This window comes from Glandiceps talaboti, chromosome 21 (assembly GCF_964340395.1).
Source record: "Glandiceps talaboti chromosome 21, keGlaTala1.1, whole genome shotgun sequence".
NCBI classification, from domain to species: domain Eukaryota; kingdom Metazoa; phylum Hemichordata; class Enteropneusta; family Spengelidae; genus Glandiceps; species Glandiceps talaboti.
Window position 1 is genome coordinate 14448246 of NC_135569.1, and position 25273 is coordinate 14473518.

Below are 25273 nucleotides of genomic sequence, written 5' to 3' on the forward strand. Positions count from 1 at the left end.
GGTCAAGTTTTTGTCATGATTGTCTGCATCTAATCACTCTTCCCTGGATGCCATTAATTGGATCTCATACACAGAAAATACACTCCTGCCACCGACATTTGATAAATTTGCTACTCTGCTGATACACCGGTCTTCACGCTTTTCCCTGATTGGTCAATAGCCTTATTTGTAACTGTCAATCGACATTTAACGCCCACGCCGGAGTACAAGTATGTATGTATGTACATGTATGTATGTATGTATGTATGTATGTATGTGTGCATGTGTGTGTGCATGCGTGTGTTTGTTTGATGCGTGCATTTATTAAAAACAGGCAGAGCGGCATCAAACATATCTTTCAAATTATCTTTATTGCTTGGTCTCTAATATCTATCTTACAAAGATGCCAATAAAGATCTCCAATCCAAGATTTCTGAGAGACTGCGATATATATCCTGCAATCATTATGTCTTGATCTTTATACTCTTAATAACTCCAGCTCGTATACCCGATGGTTCACCACCATATCGTTGAATTTCTCGTCGAACTTCACGCACCTACAAAATAAAGACACATGTAATAATTCTTAATGTAAACAGCACTAAAAACGTTCCCATCAAATTTCAACCCAAGCGGCTCAAATAATTTTGGAATTATAGATTTTTGAACAAAAAGACAAATGTTTAGCCCTAATTTGCATATCACTGATGGTATCATCACATCATGAACAATTTCTAATCTAAACACCCCTAAAAATGTTCCCACCTAATTTTCATACCGATGTGCCAAGTAGATTTTTGACAAAATTCACTTTTTGACCAAAATCCCACATCGGTGGTAAGATCATTTTGATTTGAACAATTTCCCAACTAGACACCCACAGTAATACACAAACCAAATATCATGGCAATCGGTACAGCCGTTTTTGACTTTTTTACACACATAAACATCCACAGACAGACAGACAGACAGACAGACACTTTAAAATACCTATTAGCACTGCTGAACCTTAACAGTTCAGTTGTGCTAAGAACACGCACACAGCTATTCAATCCATGGTTCATGCTATCAGTGGCGATGTAAGGATTGGAATGGATTACTTTTTTTTCGTCAAGACAGACTTTTTCTATAAGTGTCTCTAAGTAAATTTTCACATTTTTTTTCTACATGCATTCTTTGAGCCCTATTAACAGAGAGGGTGGAAATCAGTGAGGATATATAATTTCCCATACAATCAGTATTCTTTATTTACCTGCCCTTTTCTTCTAATCTTAGCTTTCCTGTATTTTTCTCTATGCTTCACCCTTGGATTACGGTTTAGCTTCTTCCGTTTCGGAGTAAGACCTTTGTTTTTGGAAATCTGTTAAATGGAGATACAAAAAAGTCAACTCATAATGCATTCATATCATTAAAGGCACATGGGTAGAACTGAGAACATGCTCTGAGACAAAAAAAAATCCAAAACTTATAGAAAACCAATCTTGTATGGTACTGACACAAAAGGAGTGTGAACTCTCTAAACAACATTGGCAGGTTTTCTCATGTCTATAGCAGTTTTTGAGTGCAACCAAAAACTACATGTACCAGTACCAGTATGACAGAATTCTTCCAACCATCCAAGTTTGCTTGTCACAAGCTTCATTAAAAACTACACATGTATTCCCTTGGAATAGGTTCCTCTGTCTAAGATAATTTACAACCAGTGATAGGCAAGCATTTACAATGTACATGCTAAACTTGTCACAAACAGGGCAAGTAAACACATGAATTTAATTAGATTAATAATACTTGTGACAGCATATTGGAAGTATCACACACAAGTAACTTGTCTGTGGAAGTATGGAGATTTGTATTAAATTTCATCATTTGATAAGACGAGTTTTATGGCCTCTTTACCTAAAAAGACCATATTCACAGACAAATTTAAAGTTCTCCTGGTATTTCATATACACAAAGAAGCCATAAAACTATTCATACAAGTCTGTAGTGCAAACATGCTGTGCCAAGTGTTATTAGTCCAATTCATTTATATTATATACTTTTCCCATTGGTAACAGGTTCCTGTTGTTAATGCTTGCATGTCACTGGTTGTAAGGTTACCTCATTAATCACTAGTATAAAGATTAACTGTTAATCAGATAAATCTACTCCCAATGATCTTGCTATCACTTCATCATACACATGACTTGTTCCACAACACAAAACACCAGTCATGCACCGAGTTCACTTGTACCGGTATTCAGTGAAGTTGTTAGTTTACTGCATAGCTGTGTGTGTAATGTAATGCGGGTATGTCTAGTAGGCTAGCCAGCCTTGGCCACAATTTGCTTACAATTTAACACCAGGAAGTGACAGATTACAATCAAATTATTATTAATGCATAACATTATTCATTCAGGCTCCCTAACTGTTTCAACACGATTAAACTTATTAAATATACTATGATTAACCGAAGAACTTTTACTGTTTTGATCCTAGGTATTTGACTACACAAGTCATGTACTCCTCTCAACATTTCAGTATATGCTTAGATTGGCATGTACTAATGAATTCCAGCATGGTAGTTAGACCCATTCCTTAGTTCAAGTTCAACGAAACTAACCTCATATGTGATAGCTCTCTTGGTGTTTGGATCAGTCTCATCATCTTCCTCTGCTTCTTCATTTTCACCATCATCATCACGATGTCTGTCACAAAAAGATAGCATGGATGATTTACTTGATTGCAAACTACCAGTACATGTACAATATTAAGTGAAATATTAAAGCACGGTAGATAAGTCTGATAAGACTCCCTAGTAATATAAATATGACATAGTGTTCAATTGACTCCCTAGTAAGATAAATATCAAGCAGTGTTCAATTGATAAATTAATGCATTCAATTGACTCCCTAGTAATATGAATGATGCCATGTTCGATTGACCTTCTAGTAAGATGTATATTATGCAGTGTTCAATTGACTCCCTAGTAAGATAAATATTGTAAATTAATGCATTCAATTGACTCCCTAGTAAAATAAATGATACATGTACATTTGACTATCTAGTAAGATGAATATGATGCAGTGTTTGATTGACTCCCTAGTAAGATAAATATGATGCAGTGTTTAATTTGACTCCCTAGTAAGATAAATATGATGCAGTGTTTGATTTACTCCCTAGTAAGATAAATATGATATATGTTTGTTTCCCTGGTAAGATGAATATGATAGTGTTTGATTGACTCCCTGGTAAGATGAATATGATAGTGTTTGAACAACTCCCTTGTAAGATGTCTATGAAGCAGTGTTTAATCTGTTGTGAATAATACATACTCTGGTTCTATTTCTTCCCTTGTATTTCTCTCCTTGGCTAATCGTTTCATCTCACTGTAATAATTGAGTGCCTGGATCTCATCTGATGTAAACATCTGTTCATCTGCTTTCCTCTTCTTTCTCTCCTAAACAAAAATGAGAAAACAAAGAATATTTGTATTAACAGAATATGCAAAAGAGGTCAACTGTTGGAAGTCACGACACAAGTACAAATTTACCATGTTAGGAAAAATACATAAGTTTATGTACAAATAAAATCTTTATCAAACATATTTTACAGGATTTTAGTGACTAAGAAGTGTGTTTCTTTCTTTTGCATTTTGTGTATTGTATGTATGTTTTCCACTCTTCCATATTTTTTTTCTAAAAGAAGAAATTTTCTGCTCAAGAACAGACAATGGAAGCATCACAATCATGATGATATTTAGCTGATCTTGGGATCTAGATAATATTTCATGATATCTATGTATGGTTACACTGATTGTAAATCTCCACATTGTTGAACTGAATACACATTGTCACACAACATAATCCTGAAAATTTTCGCCAAAGACTTATGTTTGCTTATTTCATTGGAAAACAGAAATGCAAAAATAAGTAGTGATTAAAATGCCTTCTTGTACATGAACACAATGTACCAGTCTGGTAATTAGTAAAAAATAAGTAGTGACTAAAATGTCTTCTTGTACATGAACACAATGTACCAGTCTGGTAATTAGTAAAAAATAAGTAGTGACTAAAATGCCTTCTTGTACATGAACACAATGTACCAGTCTGGTAATTAGTAAAAAATAAGTAGTGACTAAAATACCTTCTTGTACATGAACACAATGTACCAGTCTGGTAATTAGTAAAAAATAAGTAGTGACTAAAATGCCTTCTTGTACATGAACACAATGTACCAGTCTGGTAATTTGTAAATATTAGTAGTGACTAAAATGCCTTCTTGTACATGAACACAATGTACCAGTCTGGTAATTAATAAATATTAGTCTTTGAGAACTAGCGAGAGACTCTAAAATTCCAAAATGTTCTTGTAGCAAAAGTATCTAGGTTTATAGATTACCTTCAAAGTTTTGGGAACTGTCTCCATCACTTTCTTTTCTTCATTACCATGGTCACCTTCTCTCTCTTCGTCACTGTCGTCTAACATTTCTGACAGCTTCTTCTTAGGTTTATCACTAACGCTGATTTCGCGTGATTTCTTGGCTTTAATTATTGTCTGTCTTTCTTCCTTCCTTGGTTTTTTTACTTTCTTTGTTTTTCTGTCTTCTGTATTTCCAGATAATAAGTTTATAATTTCGGGTTCTAATTGTTTGTCTACTGGTTCTAACTGTTTAATAAGCTGATGGAAAATGGAAAGAAATGGAAGGTGAGAAGATTTACTTGAAGAAGGATATTGGCTATAGCTATTTGACCTTGGTAATGAAGGTCAATGTCAAATGTCATTGGAATAAATATGATAATAACCTCTTAAATCATGTCAGGTAGAAATCATGGTGGTTTTACAGCCTGTTTTAAGTTACCGTTCACTGGCTAGCGTTGATACAAACACTCAGAAATGAAATAAAGTGCCACCACACAGACATTGAATGTAGACATGAAAACATTGGTATCTGTGTGTCTGCATCTAGTTGCAGTACTTTTAAATGATTTTATATATCACAGCAGACAAAATGTAACAAGAAATTACGAGATAGTATAGAATATGCAGTACTGTTTGTTATTGGTTTCTTCAAGAGTTGTATCAAACAGAGCCTGTGAATGGTAATTTGAAACTAATGTAAATTTCTATGTTAACCACATCCTGTCCTTAAACTTTTTGTGACGCTGATGAGTGACTGTGCAAATCCTGAGATTCACTTCCAAAAATACAGTATTTGACTCTGTGAGTAGTATTTTTAATTCATCATTATTAACTCAAAAGTCTATGAACATTTATGCATGCACACTTTGAAAATGTTATAAACTCTCCAGGCTTAGGATCTCCATTGGAAGGTTTCTGAAAACCTTGTGAAAGTAGTCTGCAGATGTGCTTGAAATAAGTTAAAATATGATCACAGGAAAGTAAATATAATTCTGTTGACTTACATTTCTGTATGCCACAAGTCGTCCTATTACAGGATGGTTGTGTACAGATAAATGTCTGGATTTCAATATCATATAAAAACTTATGTTGATACAGTAACTGAAAATAAAAAAGAATTGTATCACTCAACTTTATAACTTTATAAATTTCTTGTCTTCATTCAGGATGAAACTACTTGTCAGTGAATAAACCATGAATATAGCACAAACAAAAGTAAGATATATGATGTCTTCGTTGAAATATACTCCCAGCTACTGTACTAAGCTATGTCAAAGGTCAATGTCAAATCAAATTATAACAGATTAATGGTTGCAGTTTATAATGAGGGGTAGGGTGTTTTTGTATTTTTGTTCCTGAACTATTGTACATATATAGTGGATGACAACCATTTCATCATATTTGATTGCATCATACACTAAAGGATATCCATATGTCTACTTCAGTATATGTACTATAGTGGCAATTGAACGACACTCTTCTTACTTACAGAGTACTAAATTTAATCAAACCCTGAATGGGGTTCAAACCCGACCACCGTGGTAAGAGGCAATTGGGTTAACCACCATTCAGCCACCGACAATTGCAGCATGACTTACTTTAGATAAAGTTGGAACTTTGTTTGTACATAAATGGCTCCCTTTCCTCCAATGCTTCCTTCTTTGACAAAATTCATTAAAGGTTGAAGTTTATCAATAACTTCTTTGAGCTGAAAGAAAGGTTTATTCTTAGAATTAGCAAGCATTTCAAATAACTGAAAAGGCTATAGTCATGCCAAATCTTACTGCCAAAGAAATTGAAAGCATTGCATACATTTTTCACGTTATTACATTTATGCACTCTACATGTTGTACCTCTATTATCCGTGACCTCACTGATCTTGGTTTTACAATTCCATTTTTTTAGTCATTCTTTCCCTACACTTTCTGTCTTTTACTTACTTTTTACCTAGTTTCAATTTTTTATAGTTTTGCCTTCCTTTTTTACATTTTATTTATTATCCACTGTTTTTTTTATCATTTGCTTTTAGATTCCTGATGAGGGTCCTTTGTGCAGGACCCAAATGTAGAAATAAAAGGTTTTAAATTCAACCTCATTGGGATCAAGTTCTTGTCATTTCATATCAAACTTGTATCTATCTCCCCAGGTTCTTGTCTCCCCACAAAGTGTGAATTCTCTGTAGTTGGACTGTTCATTCAACAAAGTCATATTTCTTTAAGTTTTCAAAATATTGAACCTCCGCTCAAGGCAGAAGTTTGGTCATTTGATGGCCACACTCCAAATTTCATCATCACAAGGACACATTTATCTGTCAGTGCTATAGGAAAAGTTGGTCCAAGCACAAAATAATGACAACACTAAATGTGTTCCATGAGTGAAATACCAAGCCTACATCATTTTAGTTATATAAATACTGAGATCAAAATACTTTATTATAAAACTATTTACCTTGGATTTGAAGTCTTCAATTAATTCTAATAACTCTGGTGATTCTTTTTTCAACAACTGAAATGAAAAAAAAATATTCAAAATTATTCAACGGACATTTCTTTAGACAAACTACAACAAACAATGTGCCCTAATTTATGAAAATGTAAGGGAAGATTGCACAATGTCAAACAAGAATAAGCGAACTTCATTTATTTGGGGGGTACATGGTCTGGCATCAATGCGATTAGTGAACTTCATTTTCGCACTTCTAACCAAATTTTGACAACAACTTTCACTCCTTCAATGATAACAGCTTTTGTACTGAGATGTTGATAAGTTGATAAAAATTGACACTGTACTTCTAATATGAGATATGGTGCTGGGATTCTGGTAGTATTTTAATGTGTTTACAATCGTGTTTTTACATGACACCAACCGTAGTAGTGTGACCGCTATAATTTTCATCATAGTTTACATATGAATGAATATTTGAATGTTTGTGAACGTTCGTTTAGGGGAAGGGGGAAGGAGTTTTGACCTAAATGAATGATGTTCGTTTGTTGAACTTGTGCGGCATTGTGCGATCATCCCTATGATTGTACATCAAAAATTGTGATTCACTTTTACTTACCTCAAGTTTTTCTCGTTTTGATAACTTTGTCAAATCTTTGATCACCTTTTCTTGTTCTTCTTTAGTTGAAAGTTCACTTACTGGTTTAGTTTTGGTCTGCATGAAATTTAAAAAATATGTTATTGATAAAATTTTGATTAAAAAAAATTAGAAAATCTTATGGCTTGTCAGTGTCCACAACATCCATTCTCGCAATTATTTCTTCCAGTAGGGACTGGCTCATTAAGAAGGCTACCGTAAAATGGTCGTGGTTTGCGACGATGACAACATAATACTGAAAGTATACTATACATATGGATGAGAATTGACCAAACATAGACCAAATAATTGTTTGTAACTCAATATATTGCAAAATGCTAAAAATGTGTAAAAAGGTTTGTTACTGTACGTACAATAACAAACATTTCACACGTGTACCAATCTTTCGCAATGTATTGAGTTACAAACAAGGACTTAGTTTATGTTGTTTCACATTGATTTTTCAAGTAGGAAGCCATCATAATGATAAAATAGTTTTATAAATTAAAAATTCCAAAATAAATACCAAATTCTCATCCATATGGCCACTGTAAATGTATTAGGAAATCATATTTTTTTTGTTACCATATACCCTAATTCAGGGTATAAATTCAACTTTCTATGCTTGATGGTCACATTTTACCATACTCATTGTTTAAGCTACACTTTTGTTTTAATTCTAATTGCTCTAACAAACTTACACTCCATGCAGTAGTCTAGATACACTACTTAGGTAGTCTTTGTACCCTGAACTAATGCTAAATTCAAACCCTACTATATGTATGTTATATATTTTAGTAGAATATTTGTTTTTCTTAGTGTGGCTCAATGTCTCAAAAATTCACTGTCTATGTTAAAGTATGCTGCTACCATCTACTTACCTGAGAGAGGGTGAAGGCAGGAGGACCTGACATAGACATATAGAACATTAAAGGGAGAGCTAGGCTGTCGTATGAGAAACCATCTCTGTTTTTGGTATAATGTGGTATGTCAACACTTTGGGTTTGCAGGTTTGTATAAAGCCATCCAGTATGATCAGAAATGGCTTTACCTCCACTAGTCTAGCTCTTAGACCATTGGGCAGTGTTCTTAACTTTAAAACTGAAAGCAGGTCATAAAACGTCAAAGATTTTGTTGAGGGCTTGCTGTAGCTGTATACCAGAGTACTGTCATCCTTGGTTTTGGTTCGCCTGTACCCAATCTGATTAAAATCCGATGTAGATGTCGGCTAATCGTTCATTGCTATTTTACCTTCGTTATTTTGCCTGAATTGACCTTCTTGGTACATATTTACATTTTTTAGCCTGATCGCCTCCTCTACATCTGAACTGGCGCACATGCAAACGAATTTCTGCTCAGTGAGACACACAGCCAATCAGGTTGCATCTTACTTGTCATGGGCATACATGTACGCATTGAATATCAACAAGTATTGAACTCAGATTGGCCTGTACCTTGCTACTTACTTTGAATAACTCCATACCAAAATCTTCATCTTGCAATGTCTGTGCCATACGTTGTTGTAATGCCAGTGCTTCTTTCTCTTCCTCTTCCTGGGCGTCTTCCTCCTCAGAACCACTCACTCCTGTCAACACAAAAAATACATCTACAAATCAACAAATGGTCACATCCAAAATATCTTGCTGCATTTTTCTGCACAAGATTCGTACACTCCAGTCTTGATCTTACACTCACGTTTCACACATGCCAAATTGACGTTTTTGAAAAAAAAAAGACTTTTACCCTGGTCTTTCTACATCATGACAATTTCATGTGCACTCACATCATTAAGAACTAGTACTTTGAACTAGTTTTTCCTGCCTGATAATATGACCAAAAAAATTTTTTTCTGCTCCGAACACTATGTCTAAAGTGGTGTTCCCCCTGGATCTGCAGACTGTATGGGCTGGACAAACACACACACACAAAAAGATCAACATGAGGGTATTTAAGTGATGTGTGCACTGACCAAAAACAATTTTCTTTCTTTTTTTTGGCCTTTGGTAATAAAACTCTGGCAATCGAGGTCTCAGTTTATTGAGATAGACACAAACTAAAACTACTGTTGTTCAATGTCATAGCTTACAACCCTGGCAATCAAGGTCTCGGTTTATTAAGATAGACACAAACTAAAACTTTTGTTGTTCAATGTTGTAGATTACACTAATGCATGATAGCCTTTCTTGTGTGGATTCAATCACCAGGGCTGTGTAATGAAGATAGTGTAAACATTAGAAGTCCCCAATAATAGACACTCCATGATCATGGATGTCATCAGAAACACCACCATACTTTGTCGATGTTGGTTCAAGTAGGAAGCCATGATAAAATTGCTTTATAAAATGAAATTCAAAATAAATACCCAATCCTCATCCATATGGCAACTTTAACGAAGGAAAATTCAATGGAGTATTTTTTAATTCATACCTGGTAAATCATCGTCTACATAGTCTGTGTGATAATAAGCGGCTTTCTTCTTTCCCCATGCTTTCACATCTGGAATAGTATCCATATCCTGGCCTTCTAATTCATCACTTGACATATCAACATCTTCATTTTCTTGCACCATCTCCTCTTCATCCTCATCATCATCATCCCAGCCAAGAACTTCCTGTAGTAAAACCAGACAACAACTGTTATAACATAATAGTACGGCACAACATAGACATTTTATCTTCAAATGAAAATTCATCTGTGTTGGTATAAATCATAGTATCGAACGAAACTTTTGTTCCAAACACTAACTTAAAGATTGTAACTGAAATTTTCGACTGCACACTTCAGTCTTGTCAACAGATTGATCTACTATTCTAGACACTGAAAGTAGGCACTTTGAACAGGGAGAGAAGGAAGCTATCTACATCTGGGCATTAAAACCATCTTTAAACAGAGACGAACGGCAATACAAACTTTAGGGGAACTATGATGCCTTATAAGCCTCACGTGTCCATACTTCGATACTACAATATACATTTCATTCTATTTTATGTCATTTTGTTCTAAATTTGTGCTGTTGATAATTGTATTCACTAAGCATACAACTTTTCAATGGGAGTATAGACTGAAAGGTTTGTCACTGAGGGCGCTCCACATTGCACAACAATGAGCTTAACTTATGAAGGCTTTCGGTGCCAAAAGACAAAAGATTGACAATTTTTTCTCACGGATTCAATGTTTACTTGTAAGCTTCCATCCCCACCCCCTGCAACTCTCTCTTTTTTTCATCCAAGTTAAAACGGAAACTTTAATACACCTTTAAATCAGTGTTTGTCTCCAGTCAATTCCCAAGGTAATTGTCAAGGGTGGTAAGTCGGTAAAATCTACCCGAGTTCCCCAGTCATTTTACCAGGGTTCCCTATAATGTGTTTGTTAAGGGTTGTAAGCTGGTAAAATGTGACTACGTTCTCCAGTCATTTTTATCAGGCTTCCATACCACTGGTTAGTGGTTAAAAATCTATCCGAATTCCCCAGTGGTCTCATTTTACCAGGGTTCCTATCCATGTTTTTGTTAGGGTGGTAAGTAGGTAAAATCTACCTGAGTTCCCCAGTCATTTTACCAGGGTTCCCTATAGTGTTTTTGTTAAGGGTGATAGGCTGGTAAAATCTAGATACACTTCCCAGGCATTTTACCAGGGTTCCCTATAGAGTTTTTGTTAAGGGTGATAAGTTGTTAAAATCTACCTGCCTTACCCAGGCATTTTACCAGGGTTCCTAAACACTAATTATGATACAATGTATGACAATCTATTCAGTTTTACCAGATTTTCACATTTCTGTTAAAGTGTTTTTTTTTTTCAAACCTCAGCAATTTCATTAAACTAGTCATGCTCACCTCTTCATCTGCGCTTGATCCTGCATCTTGCAAACCTCTAGGATATTCCAGTAGAATCTTTTCCTTCTCTGAATGGAACTCATCTACTTCGTCATACATATATTCTCGGGATGACGGATCAGGATCACGTTGTCCTTGATATGCTCTCTCATCATCACTGTCATACGTTTGCTGTTTAGGTGCTGCAAATCGTCCTTTGGACCTGAAATTTATCACATCAAATACATTTTAATCGAATATATATAGTCTAGTCGACCATCACAAGGTAGTCCTGCTTGCAGACGGTGCACGGGTCTATAGTACTAACACGAAGGGAGGGACAATTGTCAGAATCGAGTCCCAGATTATTCCATATGCAAAAAGCAGACTAATCACTAGTCTTGCTGCTAGACGTTCGGGCTTTCTTTCGATGCTATAACTATAAGCGAACGAAGTTCGCATGTGAGGGCCTGCCCGCATGTTCCATCCTCGATAGCGTTGTTCGGCTGTGTGTCGTATTTTATCGGAAGAACATCCGAGGGCTAGTTGATAGACTAACTAATCACAAGGTAGTCTATCAGCTAGCCCTTGGATGTTCTTTCGATAAAATACGACACACAGTCGAACAACGCTATCGAGGATGGAACATCCGAGTGTTCGGGCAGGCCCTCACATGCGAACTTCGTTCGCTTATAGTTTTAGCATCGAAAGAAAGCCCGAACGTCTAGCAGCAAGACTAATCACAAGGTAGAGTCTTACTTCCACATTATTCTCTGACTAAAGCAATGTGACGTGTCTTCGAATCACACCTGATTCTACCATATGTTAGGGTTAAACTATAGACAGTTCTCCCCTCCATTCGCTGTGGTTAAACTCAACCTTTTCCGTAATACAGAAACACGTGTATGAAATTGGAAGATCGTTGATGAACATTTCGACATGCATCACCACCATGGACACCAAGGCAAGGCAAAGGTGCTATGAAACGGTTTGAACGATTTCTCTAATATTTTCAGCTGCTTACCTCCGCTTAGGCATTGTTTTGTAGCTATATCCACTTGTTGTTGTTGAGGAAACAAATCGGCGCTCAAATGTGTTCTTTAAATCACAAACAAATACGAAATCCTGGTGATGTTATCGACAACCACGTTTTTGGGTTGTTGAATGAAGCACGCCACCTTCGGTCAGGTCAGAGGTCAAAAGTTAAAAGGGTTCACCTCGCGAGATCCCGAGAAGTACGAGACTACATCGTTGAAACTTAGCAACTATCAACAAAAGACGAAATCGGTGAAATTAGAGGAATTTTGTACTGGTAAGCCAAATTTTCTTGACTGATTTTTTAAATCTATAGAATAACACGTATCTACACTCGTTAAATTTGACAGCGGTTGTTGAAAATCAATGGCATTGCATTTTGATAGGCGATTCACATTGAGTCGTTGTGTCTATGTATTTGTACATGTGTAAGATACAACTTATAATTACAGTTACACATCAAACTTCGAGTTCTGTATTCGTGAATAAAAAAACATTCAATCTGAACGAGCACCTTCAAAAGAATTGGGTGATCACTGAGCCAGTCCTTGTCGTATTTCGTATTCACTTGCAAAATAGATTACCAAGACTCCAAAACAAATTCAACTTCGGAACGATGACAATATAATTGTATGTATGTGGTTTACTAAATCATAAATGTTTAATACTACTACTACTAGTACTAGCTCAAAACCCCCCGAAGCAATGTATCTTTCTTGACAATCGAACGCTGAAAATATTCAAATGTAAATAAAGCCTCACCCTGTCCTGGTACCGCTGTCCAGGGTTTAACTTATAACATTTTTTGCGTGCTAATTATGTTACAAGTCGTGTCCAAAAAGTTGTAGGTGTATACTGTACTGTAATAGCTAATACAGCTAAATGATGTCAGTGTGGCATTTCACTCTTGAGGCATTACATCTTTTCATATACCCTCCACCGACTAGTCTAACAATAACAGAGATACAACACACAGCAGGATTCTGTACCCAATCACATTGAACACAAGCATTGCTATTCTTTTAAAGTGCAGTAAAACAGGCTTCTAATAAAAACATTACACATGGTCTTGGTGTTTTTACTTCACATGTTTGAATTTCAACTTGACTACTTCCACATCTCCACTGTGTGTTGCACCTATGTAATTATTTCTTCACATCAATATTACTATATTAGAAGTTGTCTGAGTGTATGTACAAAATGGCACGTTACATGTGTACATGAGTGAAACACCGTGTGCAAGCCAACATCCTTTTAGCTGTATTTGTATAGGCTGGAAGAATGTTCAGCAGTTGGTCAATTTCTCAGCTAACCTTAGTATAAGCATAGAGATATACCATGGTATGAGATGTTGAATTTGTTGATACAGTGTCAAGCCACAGTTCCTGTAGAGTACATGGTCAAACAGTAGACCAAGGGATGAACTACAATTGTCAATGATGAAGTAACAAATAGAAACTAGATAAATGGAATTATTGTAAAAATTATGCTATCAACATTATTCTTTGGTTACTTCTCATATTTGCATCCAGACCATAGACAATCTGTTCCACAAACAGTACACATACATGTAGTCAAACAATCTGATTAAAATCCAATGTAGATGTTGGCTAATCGTTCATTGTTATTTTCCATCTGTATTTTTGCTTGAATTGACCTTCGTATTACATGTTTGTGTGTAGTGGAGGCAGTCATCAGGACCAAAACATAAATATGCAATACGAAGGTCAATTCAAGCATAAATACCGATGTAAAATAACAATGAACAATTAGCCAACATCTACATCAGATTTTAATCAGATTGATAATCAAACAACCCAATCTGATTAAAATCCGATGTAGATGTCGGCTAATCGTTCATTGCTATTTTACCTTCGTTATTTTGCCTGAATTGACCTTCTTGGTACATGTTTACATTTTTTAGCAGGAGACGATCTACATCGGATTTGTATATTCCATAGGTGCCAGTGTCAAATCTAAAGATGACAGATCCATCAGGTTTACTGAGTCGGTATACAGAGGCATGTGAAGAAGTCAACCAAGAACCATCACCGTTTGTTGTCAAGGTGATATCTATGGAAAGAGAAGACCAAATGCTGTAAGCTAGAACACTATTTATAGAAATACAACCGATTAACACCAAAATAAAGCATTTTCTGTATACCGCAATCATTATAACATCCATATCAAGTGTAAAAGTATACTGTTTCATTTGCTAATTGACCACATTACAAAGGCCACATGCTAGTCTTGTAAATAAACTAATTGAATCAGTATACTTTTAAATTTGATATGAATGAATGCTATAAATGAGTGTAGCACATAGAGAAAGTGTTTTACTTCAGTGTTACTAGTTGTAAAATAACCATTAAACAATTGAACTCATCATTTCAATCACTGTAATTGGCACACAATTTAATTGTGCCATTCACTTCACAATTAGAACAGACTTCTTTTGTCTGTTGTATCAGGTGTTTGTCTTCCACCCATTAAAATCTGATGTGGTAAAAGCAGCTAGATGTCTTTATTTACCTCTATTTCCATCGTGTTGTGTTGTTTTGTTTTATTCCGAGTGATCACCACTTTCCCACAGATGTGTATCAGAGATATGGGAAGGCAGTGATCACCCAGAATAAAACAAATGACACAAAATGACGGGGAAATATTATAGAGGTAAATATCGACATCTAGCCACTTTCACCACATTAGATTTGAATCAGATTGGTCTTCCACTGACCAACCACCATACGCTTGTAACCCATGTGTCCATGTCATCATATTGGTTCATAGTTTGAAAAATCAATCGATGTCATACAATTATTTTTAATTCTGTTTACATTTACCTTTCCTTGTATTTATATGGAGGTAGTGTAGTACTGTAGACACCTTCATCATAATATTTAATTAGAATCTAGCTATTTGCTTTTGAATCTAGTGATCATTACCCACCGCTAGGAAAATCCAATTTGTTAGATACAAATGAAGCAAGACACCTAGCTGCAATAATTGTAGCATTAAGTTTAATGTTGCATTGTGTTTGTTTGTTTGTTTGTTTGTTTGTTTGTTTGTTTTTTTATGAGCTTTTTATTTTGTTTCAGAAAAAAACTAATGCTACAATTCGAGCTGTGCAAACCCAAATAAACTGTGTGATACAAATCTGTATATTTCTGTATAACTACACCTTATCTGCCAAAAAAAGAGATATTTTTCCTCACTCAAGTATTAATTACAAAGACCCAAGAAATGTTCAAAAATATCCCAATCCCATCAAAATCGACAAAAATTGTGTATTTGTGTTTATTTTTACTCACCCTTTTCAGGGGTTTTGTGTATATTGTTTTTATTTAATATTCTGTACAGTTGTGAGCTGTACAATATATATCCTTCGAGGACTAACAAATGAATAATAATATTAATAATAATAATAATTATAATTAATACTTCTCTGATGGAAAATACTGTTATAATTGGTACTATAGATGTCTGTATTCTTAAACCTAATAACCATAAACTTCTATTCCATTTTTTGCACTTTATTTATGTCTTACACACAATGTGCATATAGGAGGGAAAAACAGGGAAAGTAAGTACTTATAACTAATAATCAATGTTGAACTTGTTGTGTTCCCCTTCTGTGTGTTTTTAGTATAGAAAGTTCTTTATTAATATTTTTTCCTACAAAATGTAATGAGTGACCATATTAACATTTCTTTCCTTTGTAATGCATGCCAATTATTAGTTCCCTTTCGCTAATCATGGTACTAGTTTTCATAATTGTGCAGATTTTAGATAGATTATTTGCTTGCTTGCACCATATCAACATGTCAGCATGTCTTCATGAGTTTTTTTGAAAGAGAAGCCAGCATCCATGATGTAACAAACATGAGGTGGTTTCATATTCATATATGTAAATTATATTCAAATTTTATGCTAATCACTTATCAGTAGAGGATATTCATTGGCCTTGTATACATGCATGTAATTGTAAGTACAGACACTTTAACATGTTCCTGAAAGTGATATTAATGTTTATCCATTGAAAAAATACTATATATCCCATAATGCCATATTCAAGATGGTGGTATGTGAGTTCCGATGTGTTATTACCTTAAAGTGGCACGTCAAGCCGAGTTTGTAAGCTTATTACTCAAGTAAAAATACTTATATACAAAACCAAATTCCAGTTGATGCATGTTTTCTATAACATTATGATTGTCTTCTGGTTTGGTTAGAACAGCTGACTGCAGAGAACGGATTTCCTGAATATTTTTTATATGTATCATAAGTTACATCATCATATCATTTATGAGTTATATCTTAATACCAGGTTTAAGTTCTGTCAATTGCAAGTACAATTAACCATGAGTATGTTTTAAATAATCAGTGCAAACTACGTCCAAATATGAATAAACACAGCCTGTGTTCCTTTAACTGGGACCAATATGTCCTTTTCAATACTCTTGAAGTTTTTTAGCCACCGAGCTATTTTATTTTATGGTTTCTTATAATTTTGATTTGATCTGTGTTGTACAGAGAGCCGACAGAGTACATGGATTTTAACCTACCTGGTAACAACTACCTGATCACAGATACCAGACTAACAGATAGTGATATGTTACCACTATATCACACACTGAGAAACAGTACCTATGTACAGTCCATTGATATGAGGTACAACGACATAGGTGATGAAGGAGCTAAACATATTGCTAAACTCTTGGAGGTTAGTACACAACTTTACCCTTCCCTTCCCCTCTCCAATCGTGTCCCCAAAATTTGCATATGGTATATTTTGCCACCCATACTTAAAATACAGTATGCAGGGCTCAAAATTAATATCCCATTGACGACCAATTCTTGCCACGAGGCTACCATAATTTGCAGCCGGTAGCCCACTCAGGCTACCACTGATTATGTGATGAGGATTGAAGATTTATGGACATGAAAGTATTTTATTAACACACATATTTCCAATAGAGGAAATCTGTTTTCAGTTCAGGAATAACGGACTACAGGTCACAATCCTTAGGCCTCCAATTTCTGAAATTGGTAGCCCACTAGGACTACCATGGAAAAAATGGTGAATTTTAAGCCCTGATATGTACATCATGTATGCAAGTTGGTATAGGTGTAATTTGTTCAAAATGACTGAGTGTGTGTACTGATATCCAGGGTGTATGAATATCTCTGAGAAAGAAGGCAGAGGTACGATTAACATCATCAGCTACATTTTACCCAGAGCCCACTCATCAAAATGATTCTTACAAATAATGTGTTTTTGCTAAGGTTGCCATGGTAACAGAAAGGAGGAAAAGTGGTAAAAGTAGCAGGGTTTGTCATAGAATCTATGATAATTTTGATGTGGAATACTGGAAAAATGACATGGGAACCCTTGTAGATTTTACCTACTTGTTGCCCATCAGTAGCAAAAACATTGGACAGTCATGTTTTGAAGAGTTGCATTTGGTGGAATTTTGAAAAAAAAAACACTCTTGCAGTAATAATAACGATTACATGTACCAGTTTTAATAAACTCATCTATACTTATGACAAAATACTAATTATTGATTCTGTTAAAAATAACCCAATCCTTACTTTCATTTCTGACAAATTGTATATCTTGTAGGAGACGATTATGTTGAGGTCTCTGAATCTGATGTGTAATAACATTGGACCAGAGGGGGGTAGAGCAATTGCAACTGCCTTACAGGTAAGGTGATAAGACTTTCACTATCTGATATGAAATTGGACTAGAGGGGGGTAGAGTAATTGCAACTGCCTTACAGGTAAGATGATAAGACTTTCATTATCTGATATGAAATTGGACTAGAGGGGGGTAGAGCAATTGCAACTGCCTTACAGGTAAGATGATAAGACTTTCATTATCTGATATGAAATTGGACTAGAGGGGGTAGAGCAATTGCAGGTAGTTTACAGGTAAGATGATAAGACTTTCTCTATCTCTGATATGAAATTGGACTAGAGGGGGGTAGAGCAATTGCAACTGCCTTACAGGTAAGATGATAAGACTTTCTCTATCTCTGATATGAAATTTGACTAGAGGGGGGTAGAGCAATTGCAGGTAGTTTACAGGTAAGATGATAAGACTTTCTCTATCTCTGATATGAAATTGGACCAGAGGGGGGTAGAGCAATTGCAACTGCCTTACAGGTAAGATGATAAGACTTTCATTATCTGATATGAAATTGGACTAGAGGGGGGTAGAGCAATTGCAACTGCCTTACAGGTAAGATGATAAGACTTTCACTATCTGATATGAAATTGGACTAGAGGGGGGTAGAGCAATTGCAGGTAGCTTACAGGTAAGATGATAAGACTTTCATTATCTGATATGAAATTGGACTAGAGGGGGGTAGAGCAATTGCAACTGCCTTACAGGTAAGATGATAAGACTTTCATTATCTGATATGAAATTGGACTAGAGGGGGGTAGAGCAATTGCAACTGCCTTACAGGTAAGATGATAAGACTTTCACTATCTGATATGAAATTGGACTAGAGGGGGGTAGAGCAATTGCAGGTAGCTTACAGGTAAGATGATAAGACTTTCATTATCTGATATGAAATTGGACTAGAGGGGGGTAGAGGAATTGCAGGTGGCTTCCAGGTATGATAATGAGACTTACTAGTATTCTCTATCTGATATGAAATTGGACTAGAGGGGGGTAGAGCAATTGCAGGTGGGTTAGAGTAAGATGATAGGACTTATTCTGATATGAAATTGGACTAGAGGGGGGTAGAGTAATTGCAGGTAGGTTAGAGTAAGATGATAGGACTTATTCTGATATGAAATTGGACTAGAGGGGGGTAGAGTATTTGCAGGTAGGTTAGAGTAAGATGATAGGACTTATTCTGATATGAAATTGGACTAGAGGGGGGTAGAGTAATTGCAGGTAGGTTAGAGTAAGATGATAGGACTTATTCTGATATGAAATTAGACTAGAGGGGGGTAGAGTATTTGCAGGTAGGTGAGAGTAAGATGATAGGACTTATTCTGATATGAAATTGGACTAGAGGGGGGTAGAGTAATTGCAGGTAGGTTAGAGTAAGATGATAGGACTTATTCTGATATGAAATTGGACTAGAGGGGGGGGGGTAGAACAATTGCAGTAAGATGATAGGACTAATTCTCTATATGATATATGAATTTGAATATTGCTGAAAGTCCATACTAACATACGAATGTACACAAGGAAGTAAGGGCACATGGTATGCGGCACCAGGATCTGTAGAGCCAGTTATGCACAACAGTATATTTTGGTTATGGAAGATTTGGCCATTGCATATGTAATATAAGGGTGGCAAGAGAACTCCCAGGTTTGATAAAGTGAGGACTAAAATTTGTTATGGCTGCTGATCATTTAGGCCAAATAAAAATAAAAATGTGTGTTCCCGATAACCCAACAGACCCTAGTTTAAACTGTCGACCTAAAATTCTGTAATAGTTTCCTTTAATAAAAAAACTACTTTTCAGTAAAATATTCTATGTTTCTTTACTAAGCTACTTAAATAACTGAACAAACTTACCTTTGATTTTTTTTTGAAGACAAATGAAACATTAGTTTCATTAAAAATGAATGGAAACAAAATAGGTAACAAAGGAGGTATGGCGTTTGCTGGTATCCTACAAGTCAACACTACATTGGAAGAATTAGATTTAGGTGATACCGACCAGGTAAGATATCACTTGATGTTATTCTGATTAAAACAGATAAAAATGAGTCAGACAGAATCCCTATGGTGCGTCGGAGCAAGTGTGGTGTACTCGGGGTATTGGCACGAGAGTTTGCAGTGTTCTCTGCTGCTATACTTTCATGAGCGTACATGTAGTGAGTGAAAGTACAGCAGAATAAGCTGCAAACACGAGTGCGAATACCTCAAGTATGACACACTTGCATCCACTTGTCCTAATAAGGTTCTGTTATTATTACATATGTTTATCTGAAACTCTAAATTTCTGAATCAGTAAAAAACAATAGTGTATGATCGTATGGTTTTATTTACAACAAACGAACGTGTCCTCATTTGCATATCACTTGCATGCAGGTTTACAATAATGTTTGCAGTATTGTACAGTAGTACAAATACAACTGGTATATATGTACACTGGTGCAATTTTAGTAATCTCTGGTACATATGTAATAATAGATTTTATATGAATGTGTCCATTCAATACGAATAACTTACCACACTTAGAAAACATACATGCAATGAATTTACAACCAATTATAATGGAAGACAATTGAGTAGAAATGTCGTACAGGATTTTGGCACAAAACAAATTCTTTTGGTTGATTGATTGATTGATTGATTGATTGATTGATTGATTGATTGATTGATTGATTGATTGATTGATTGATTGATAGAAACAAAGACTAACATTATTACATTGTATTGTCTGTCTGAACAAATATTTAATACTAATACAGAGCCAATTTTATTATACCATGCACAAGCCAGGGTCAACAAAAAATATGGAATATATGCTCTGGTCATTCTACATTACGACAAAGTGTCTCTGTCATGACAACACATGTCTACTTGACTGGTTCTGCTGTGTTCGAAATATGAATCATATATTGAAAATTGCCAGTACTTTCCCTGATTTAAAAAAAAAAATTACTGCCGCTGGTATAATTATATTATCCTGAATATTTTTCTTCATTCAGGGGGAAAATATGCGGGACCAAAAGGTATTCACTATGAGTCTAGCGACTCTTAGTGACAAAGCCCCCTTAGGTCATTCATATTTTCCTTGGCTGAAGAAGAAAAATATTGGGGAATAAATATCTATATGTAGCAATACATGTATTCAAGGAGGTTATACATCAAAAAATCATATTGTAACTATTTCCTCATGAGAACAAGACATTCTTTTGACCTTCCAGAGTGGCAATGACACTAAACCGTTTGCATTCTGTTTTGCAGGCAACAGAGAGTGTGATTGCATTTGCCACAGTTTTAAACCAGAATAAATCTATTCGACATTTCAACTGTAATCGGCCTTTGTTGTTCAGTCACCAAGAAGAAACGACAGTTCACATGGCTAGAATGTTAAAGGTTAATAAAACATTGAAAGAGCTCCATCTTCAGAAATACGACATGAGAAATTTTGGAGCCGAAAGACTTGTTGAGACGTTGATAGAGAACATATCCTTATCGTATCTTGATCTTAGTTGGTAAGTGTTAGTTATGTCTTAATTTATTTATTTATTTATTTATTTATTTATTTACTATTGAATTCTGATGTCAGTGTAGTACTTGTTAACTGTATATCAGCTGGCAATTGACAACTTCAATTGTACAACCAGCCAGCTGTCAGGCAGGTGGCCAGTTTACAATATTTATTGAAACAGAACACACCACTACAGATATTGGAATCTGAGAAAATAGATGTGTGTGTTTCTATTTCAGTAGCCGTATCACCTGTGATGGCGCCAAACACATAGCCAGGTTATTAAAAACAGAATACACATACACCACTACAGATATTGGCATTTGACAACATGTGACTGTGTTTAATTTCAGTAATCGTATCACCCGTGATGGCGCCAAACACATAGCCAGGTTATTAAAACAGAACACACCGCTACAGATATTAGACCTGGGGTACAATAGAATAGAGGATGATGGAGCTATGTGCATAGCAGAGGCAATAGGAGATTTCAATAACAATCTTACACAGTAAGTATATATTAATTTGGATGAACCAGTGATTACTTGCACTGATATTTATCAGCTGTGGATGCAAGTTATCAGAGAGTCCCCACATGATGAAAACTTGCCATCCTAGATGCCACTGTTCTAAGTAAATAATTCATACTCAATGATGGCTTACATCAACATGTCACAATAAGTACTAATTTGTCTACTCTGTTTGCTTGTCTATAGTTGATGGGCCAGTGTTGTATTGTAGTATTTACCATAAATGTAGTGAGAGTGACTTACGTAGTACGTACTTGTTATATTTGATTTCAGCTTGGTGATAACCAGTAATCAGATCAGAGGAAAAGGACTGTGTGCTATAGCTAAAGCCATGAAGAGCAACATTTCACTGACCAATATCTACATCTGGGGAAATGCTCTTGAAACACCAGCATGCGTGGTAAGTGTGCATCTGTGAACATACTTTAATCATAAAACCACAGGCTGTAGTACGGCACTGTACAAGATGTACCACCACCTTGAATGAGCACAAAAATGTCCTCTGGCTATTACTTTATAGGGTTGTTGGTGGCTGAGTGGTTAAACCACTTGGCTCTTACCACTGTGGTCAGAGTTCAAACCCATTCACGGTTTGATTAAATTTACCAGCTGTAAGTAAGAAGAGTGTCATTCAGTTTGACTCTACCAAACAACACAGGTTTTCCCCGGGTACTCCGGTTTCCTCCTGCACTAACACTGAACCCATCCCTTGCTGGACTTCTTGGGAGATAAGTGTTTATATACTTAAAGAACTATCCAGTATAAGTAAAGATTATTAGTTACCGTACACTCTTCAAAACATATACTTTGAACTGAATCACTCCTATCCAACTATAAAGCCTAATGCAGATATTGTTGATCATACCTATTATAACAAGCTCTAGCCAGGTTCACCAAAAAATATGGAATATATACTCTGGTCGTTCTATGTCTCGACAACACACATCTACATTGCGAATGTGTGTCTCCATCATTTGTTCTGCTGTGTTCGAACCATGAGTCAAAAAGCTCAAAATTGCCATTACTTTCCCGATTTTTGAAAAATATTAATGGTGCTGGTATAATTATATTATTCGGATTATCCTAATATTTTTCTTCATTCAGCCGGAAAATACTCGTGACCTAAATGTTGTCACTACGAGTCACTATGACAAGGGCCCCTTAGGTCACTGCATTTTCATTGGCTGAACAAAGACAAATATTGGGGAATAATATCTAAGTGTTACGTAGTCAATATTTTGGGGTAATATCGGTACTTGTAGTATTTTAGTTTTGATGATATTTTATTACTTCTCATTAAGCAATACTGAAATATATTTGAAGACTATGTGACAAAAGAGTTCATACTCTGCAGAGTAGTTTACTGTAGGCATAGATCTATGGGTATAATTTTCAACTCATAAAGCCAAGGATTCAATCCCAGCTTCTTGGATTAATGTTATCAGAGCCATAATTTTTATTTGGCACCATTCTTTTCTTCAGGATCAACATGTTTATAGCTATGCTAGACAACTTTTTTCTTTTTCACACCAAAATGTTAATGCTAAGCCATAAGAGGTTCTTTAAATTTCAGGATTTCAATCCCGGGTTTTTCATCGTTGCAAATCCCAGCCTCTTTTAAGACACCGTTCGCGGAAGAAATAACAGCTCTAGTTTGCGAGAATGGGGTTCTTGTATTAGTGCAATCTTCTTAGTAGACTGTAAGATACGTTGTGCCTTTCCGCCCTCGCCAGTGGTGTAGGAGGGGTTGACCGGTGTATGAGGGCGCCCTGTCACGGCGTACCTTACAGACTATTTTCATAGGTGGAGCCATATGAATTATATAGGATCATTCTTTTGTTCTGGACTAACTTTTGTATAATCTGCCAGATAACTATTTTCCATGTATACCTGAATTTTAGTCCTAATCAGGACAAGGACCTCAAATTGTTTTATTTCGTATATTGATAGGCCTTCAATGAGTTGACAGAAACTGGTAGATTGGAACTCCCAAACACTGATGTACAACCCTATGTTGTGGATGGAGTGGTGTATCTCTCAGAGTTATCACATGGTATCCGCAGACACTACTACTGGACACCATTCTTTGGCCCTGATGTCGAAGACCAAAAATCAAAGAGTATTTTGATGTGAAACGATGGTATACAATGTATATTGTCAGTGGTGTATTCTAGGATTTGAGAAGCCTGTATACAGAGGGCAGTAAAGCTGGTAAAATTGGTAATTTTCAACATGCTATAATTTTGGTGGAGTGGTGGATGGGTTGCTTGAAAACATGGAAACTCTGGAATATGGTATATTTTACCTGTTTTCCACCTTTCCTATAAATGCTCAGTATTTTATTATGGCCTTGCGCAACACCAAAGAGACAGTACTGGAAATTTGGTAAATTCACATGCTAAGCAGAATGTTTGGGAAGAGCTTGGAAACCAGGTAGCTTGTACCCCTGTGCCACCATACCGTAAACATTGTCATCATCACTGTTTTGCCAAGATCTTAGAACAGCATTGAATAAGAACCGCTGGAAATTTGATGACATTTGCATAATTTCCAACACATTCTAAAATTTGGAAAGAACCACAAGTTAAGAACCTGTGAAATTCAAGTAGATCTCACCAAATTTCACATCAATGCGGTCATCACTCGTGGTAGGTGTTTTGATATAGATAATTTATTTAAAAGCATAGGAGATTCATTCATATTTTTGGAACAATAACTAGTAAAATGCTTGAGAAAATATAGTCAATTTTACCAATTTTACTGCCCGCTTACAAAACACTGCTGATATACCATCTCAGACACAGGACAACTTGTGAAGTTATAGATATTACTTCCATCAATGTGAAGATCCACAAAGAGAAGATATGTGAACATTGTCTTTAAAGTTGTTGTAATTTCCAGTCAGTAATAGGCCATTCCAGACTACAAACAGAAAATTGAGAATACAGCGCCCTTGCTCAAATTTGGGGTACCATCACCTCATATTACCGTTTCTTAAGAGCTTTGTCCCATGGTATTCTATGAAGTGTAAATCAGGGATGTCGTTGGTATTGTTCAGACATCGAGAAAAGCAGCAGTGTTCTCTGTTTAACTGAATAACCTATACCATGTATACCCCCAAAGTACACACAGACAGGAAGTAGAGTGCCACTGTGAAAAATTTAGGAAAGGCCTGTTGTGACACCACCAACTGTAACTCTGAATTTCAAAGCAAAAAATCTGGCTCTTTTTTCTTCACAGCTT

The 25273-nt window shown here is 35.7% G+C and overlaps 2 protein-coding genes across 5 annotated transcripts in view; one reads left to right on the plus strand and one right to left on the minus strand.

Annotated features, from left to right (window-relative positions):
* Positions 1-352: 352 nt before the first annotated feature.
* On the minus strand, positions 353-12434 carry LOC144451549 (something about silencing protein 10-like). Of its 2 annotated transcripts, none has more exons than XM_078142426.1 (13): positions 12295-12434; positions 11292-11493; positions 9887-10070; positions 8926-9044; positions 7442-7537; positions 6829-6885; positions 5979-6088; positions 5385-5481; positions 4360-4638; positions 3294-3418; positions 2582-2666; positions 1232-1339; positions 353-536 (listed from the first exon to the last, which is right to left on the minus strand). In XM_078142426.1, exons 1-13 carry the CDS (start codon positions 12306-12308, stop codon positions 444-446), a joined length of 1569 nt encoding a protein of 522 aa, XP_077998552.1. In that variant the 5' UTR covers positions 12309-12434; the 3' UTR covers positions 353-443. The 2 variants fall into 2 exon arrangements, with proteins under 2 accessions (XP_077998552.1, XP_077998553.1); XM_078142427.1 differs by having other exon boundaries at positions 9887-10066; positions 11279-11493.
* An 86-nt stretch (positions 12435-12520) lies between these two features.
* The window catches only part of LOC144451392 (leucine-rich repeat-containing protein 34-like), a 13007-nt gene continuing 254 nt past the window's right edge, over positions 12521-25273 (plus strand). Inside the window, exons 1-10 of one of the 3 annotated variants that reach the window (XM_078142223.1) lie at positions 12521-12582; positions 14230-14403; positions 15871-15888; positions 16839-17028; positions 17932-18015; positions 19872-20000; positions 21254-21504; positions 21854-22009; positions 22304-22430; positions 23981-25273. The exon at positions 23981-25273 is cut by the window's right edge and continues 254 nt beyond it. In XM_078142223.1, coding sequence (XP_077998349.1) covers positions 14288-14403; positions 15871-15888; positions 16839-17028; positions 17932-18015; positions 19872-20000; positions 21254-21504; positions 21854-22009; positions 22304-22430; positions 23981-24163 — 1254 coding nt within the window. In that variant the 5' untranslated portion in view covers positions 12521-12582; positions 14230-14287 and the 3' untranslated portion in view covers positions 24164-25273. The remainder of the gene's footprint in view (positions 12583-14229; positions 14404-15870; positions 15889-16838; positions 17029-17931; positions 18016-19871; positions 20001-21253; positions 21505-21853; positions 22010-22303; positions 22431-23980) is intronic. The other 2 variants (XM_078142221.1, XM_078142222.1) reach the window with 2 other exon arrangements.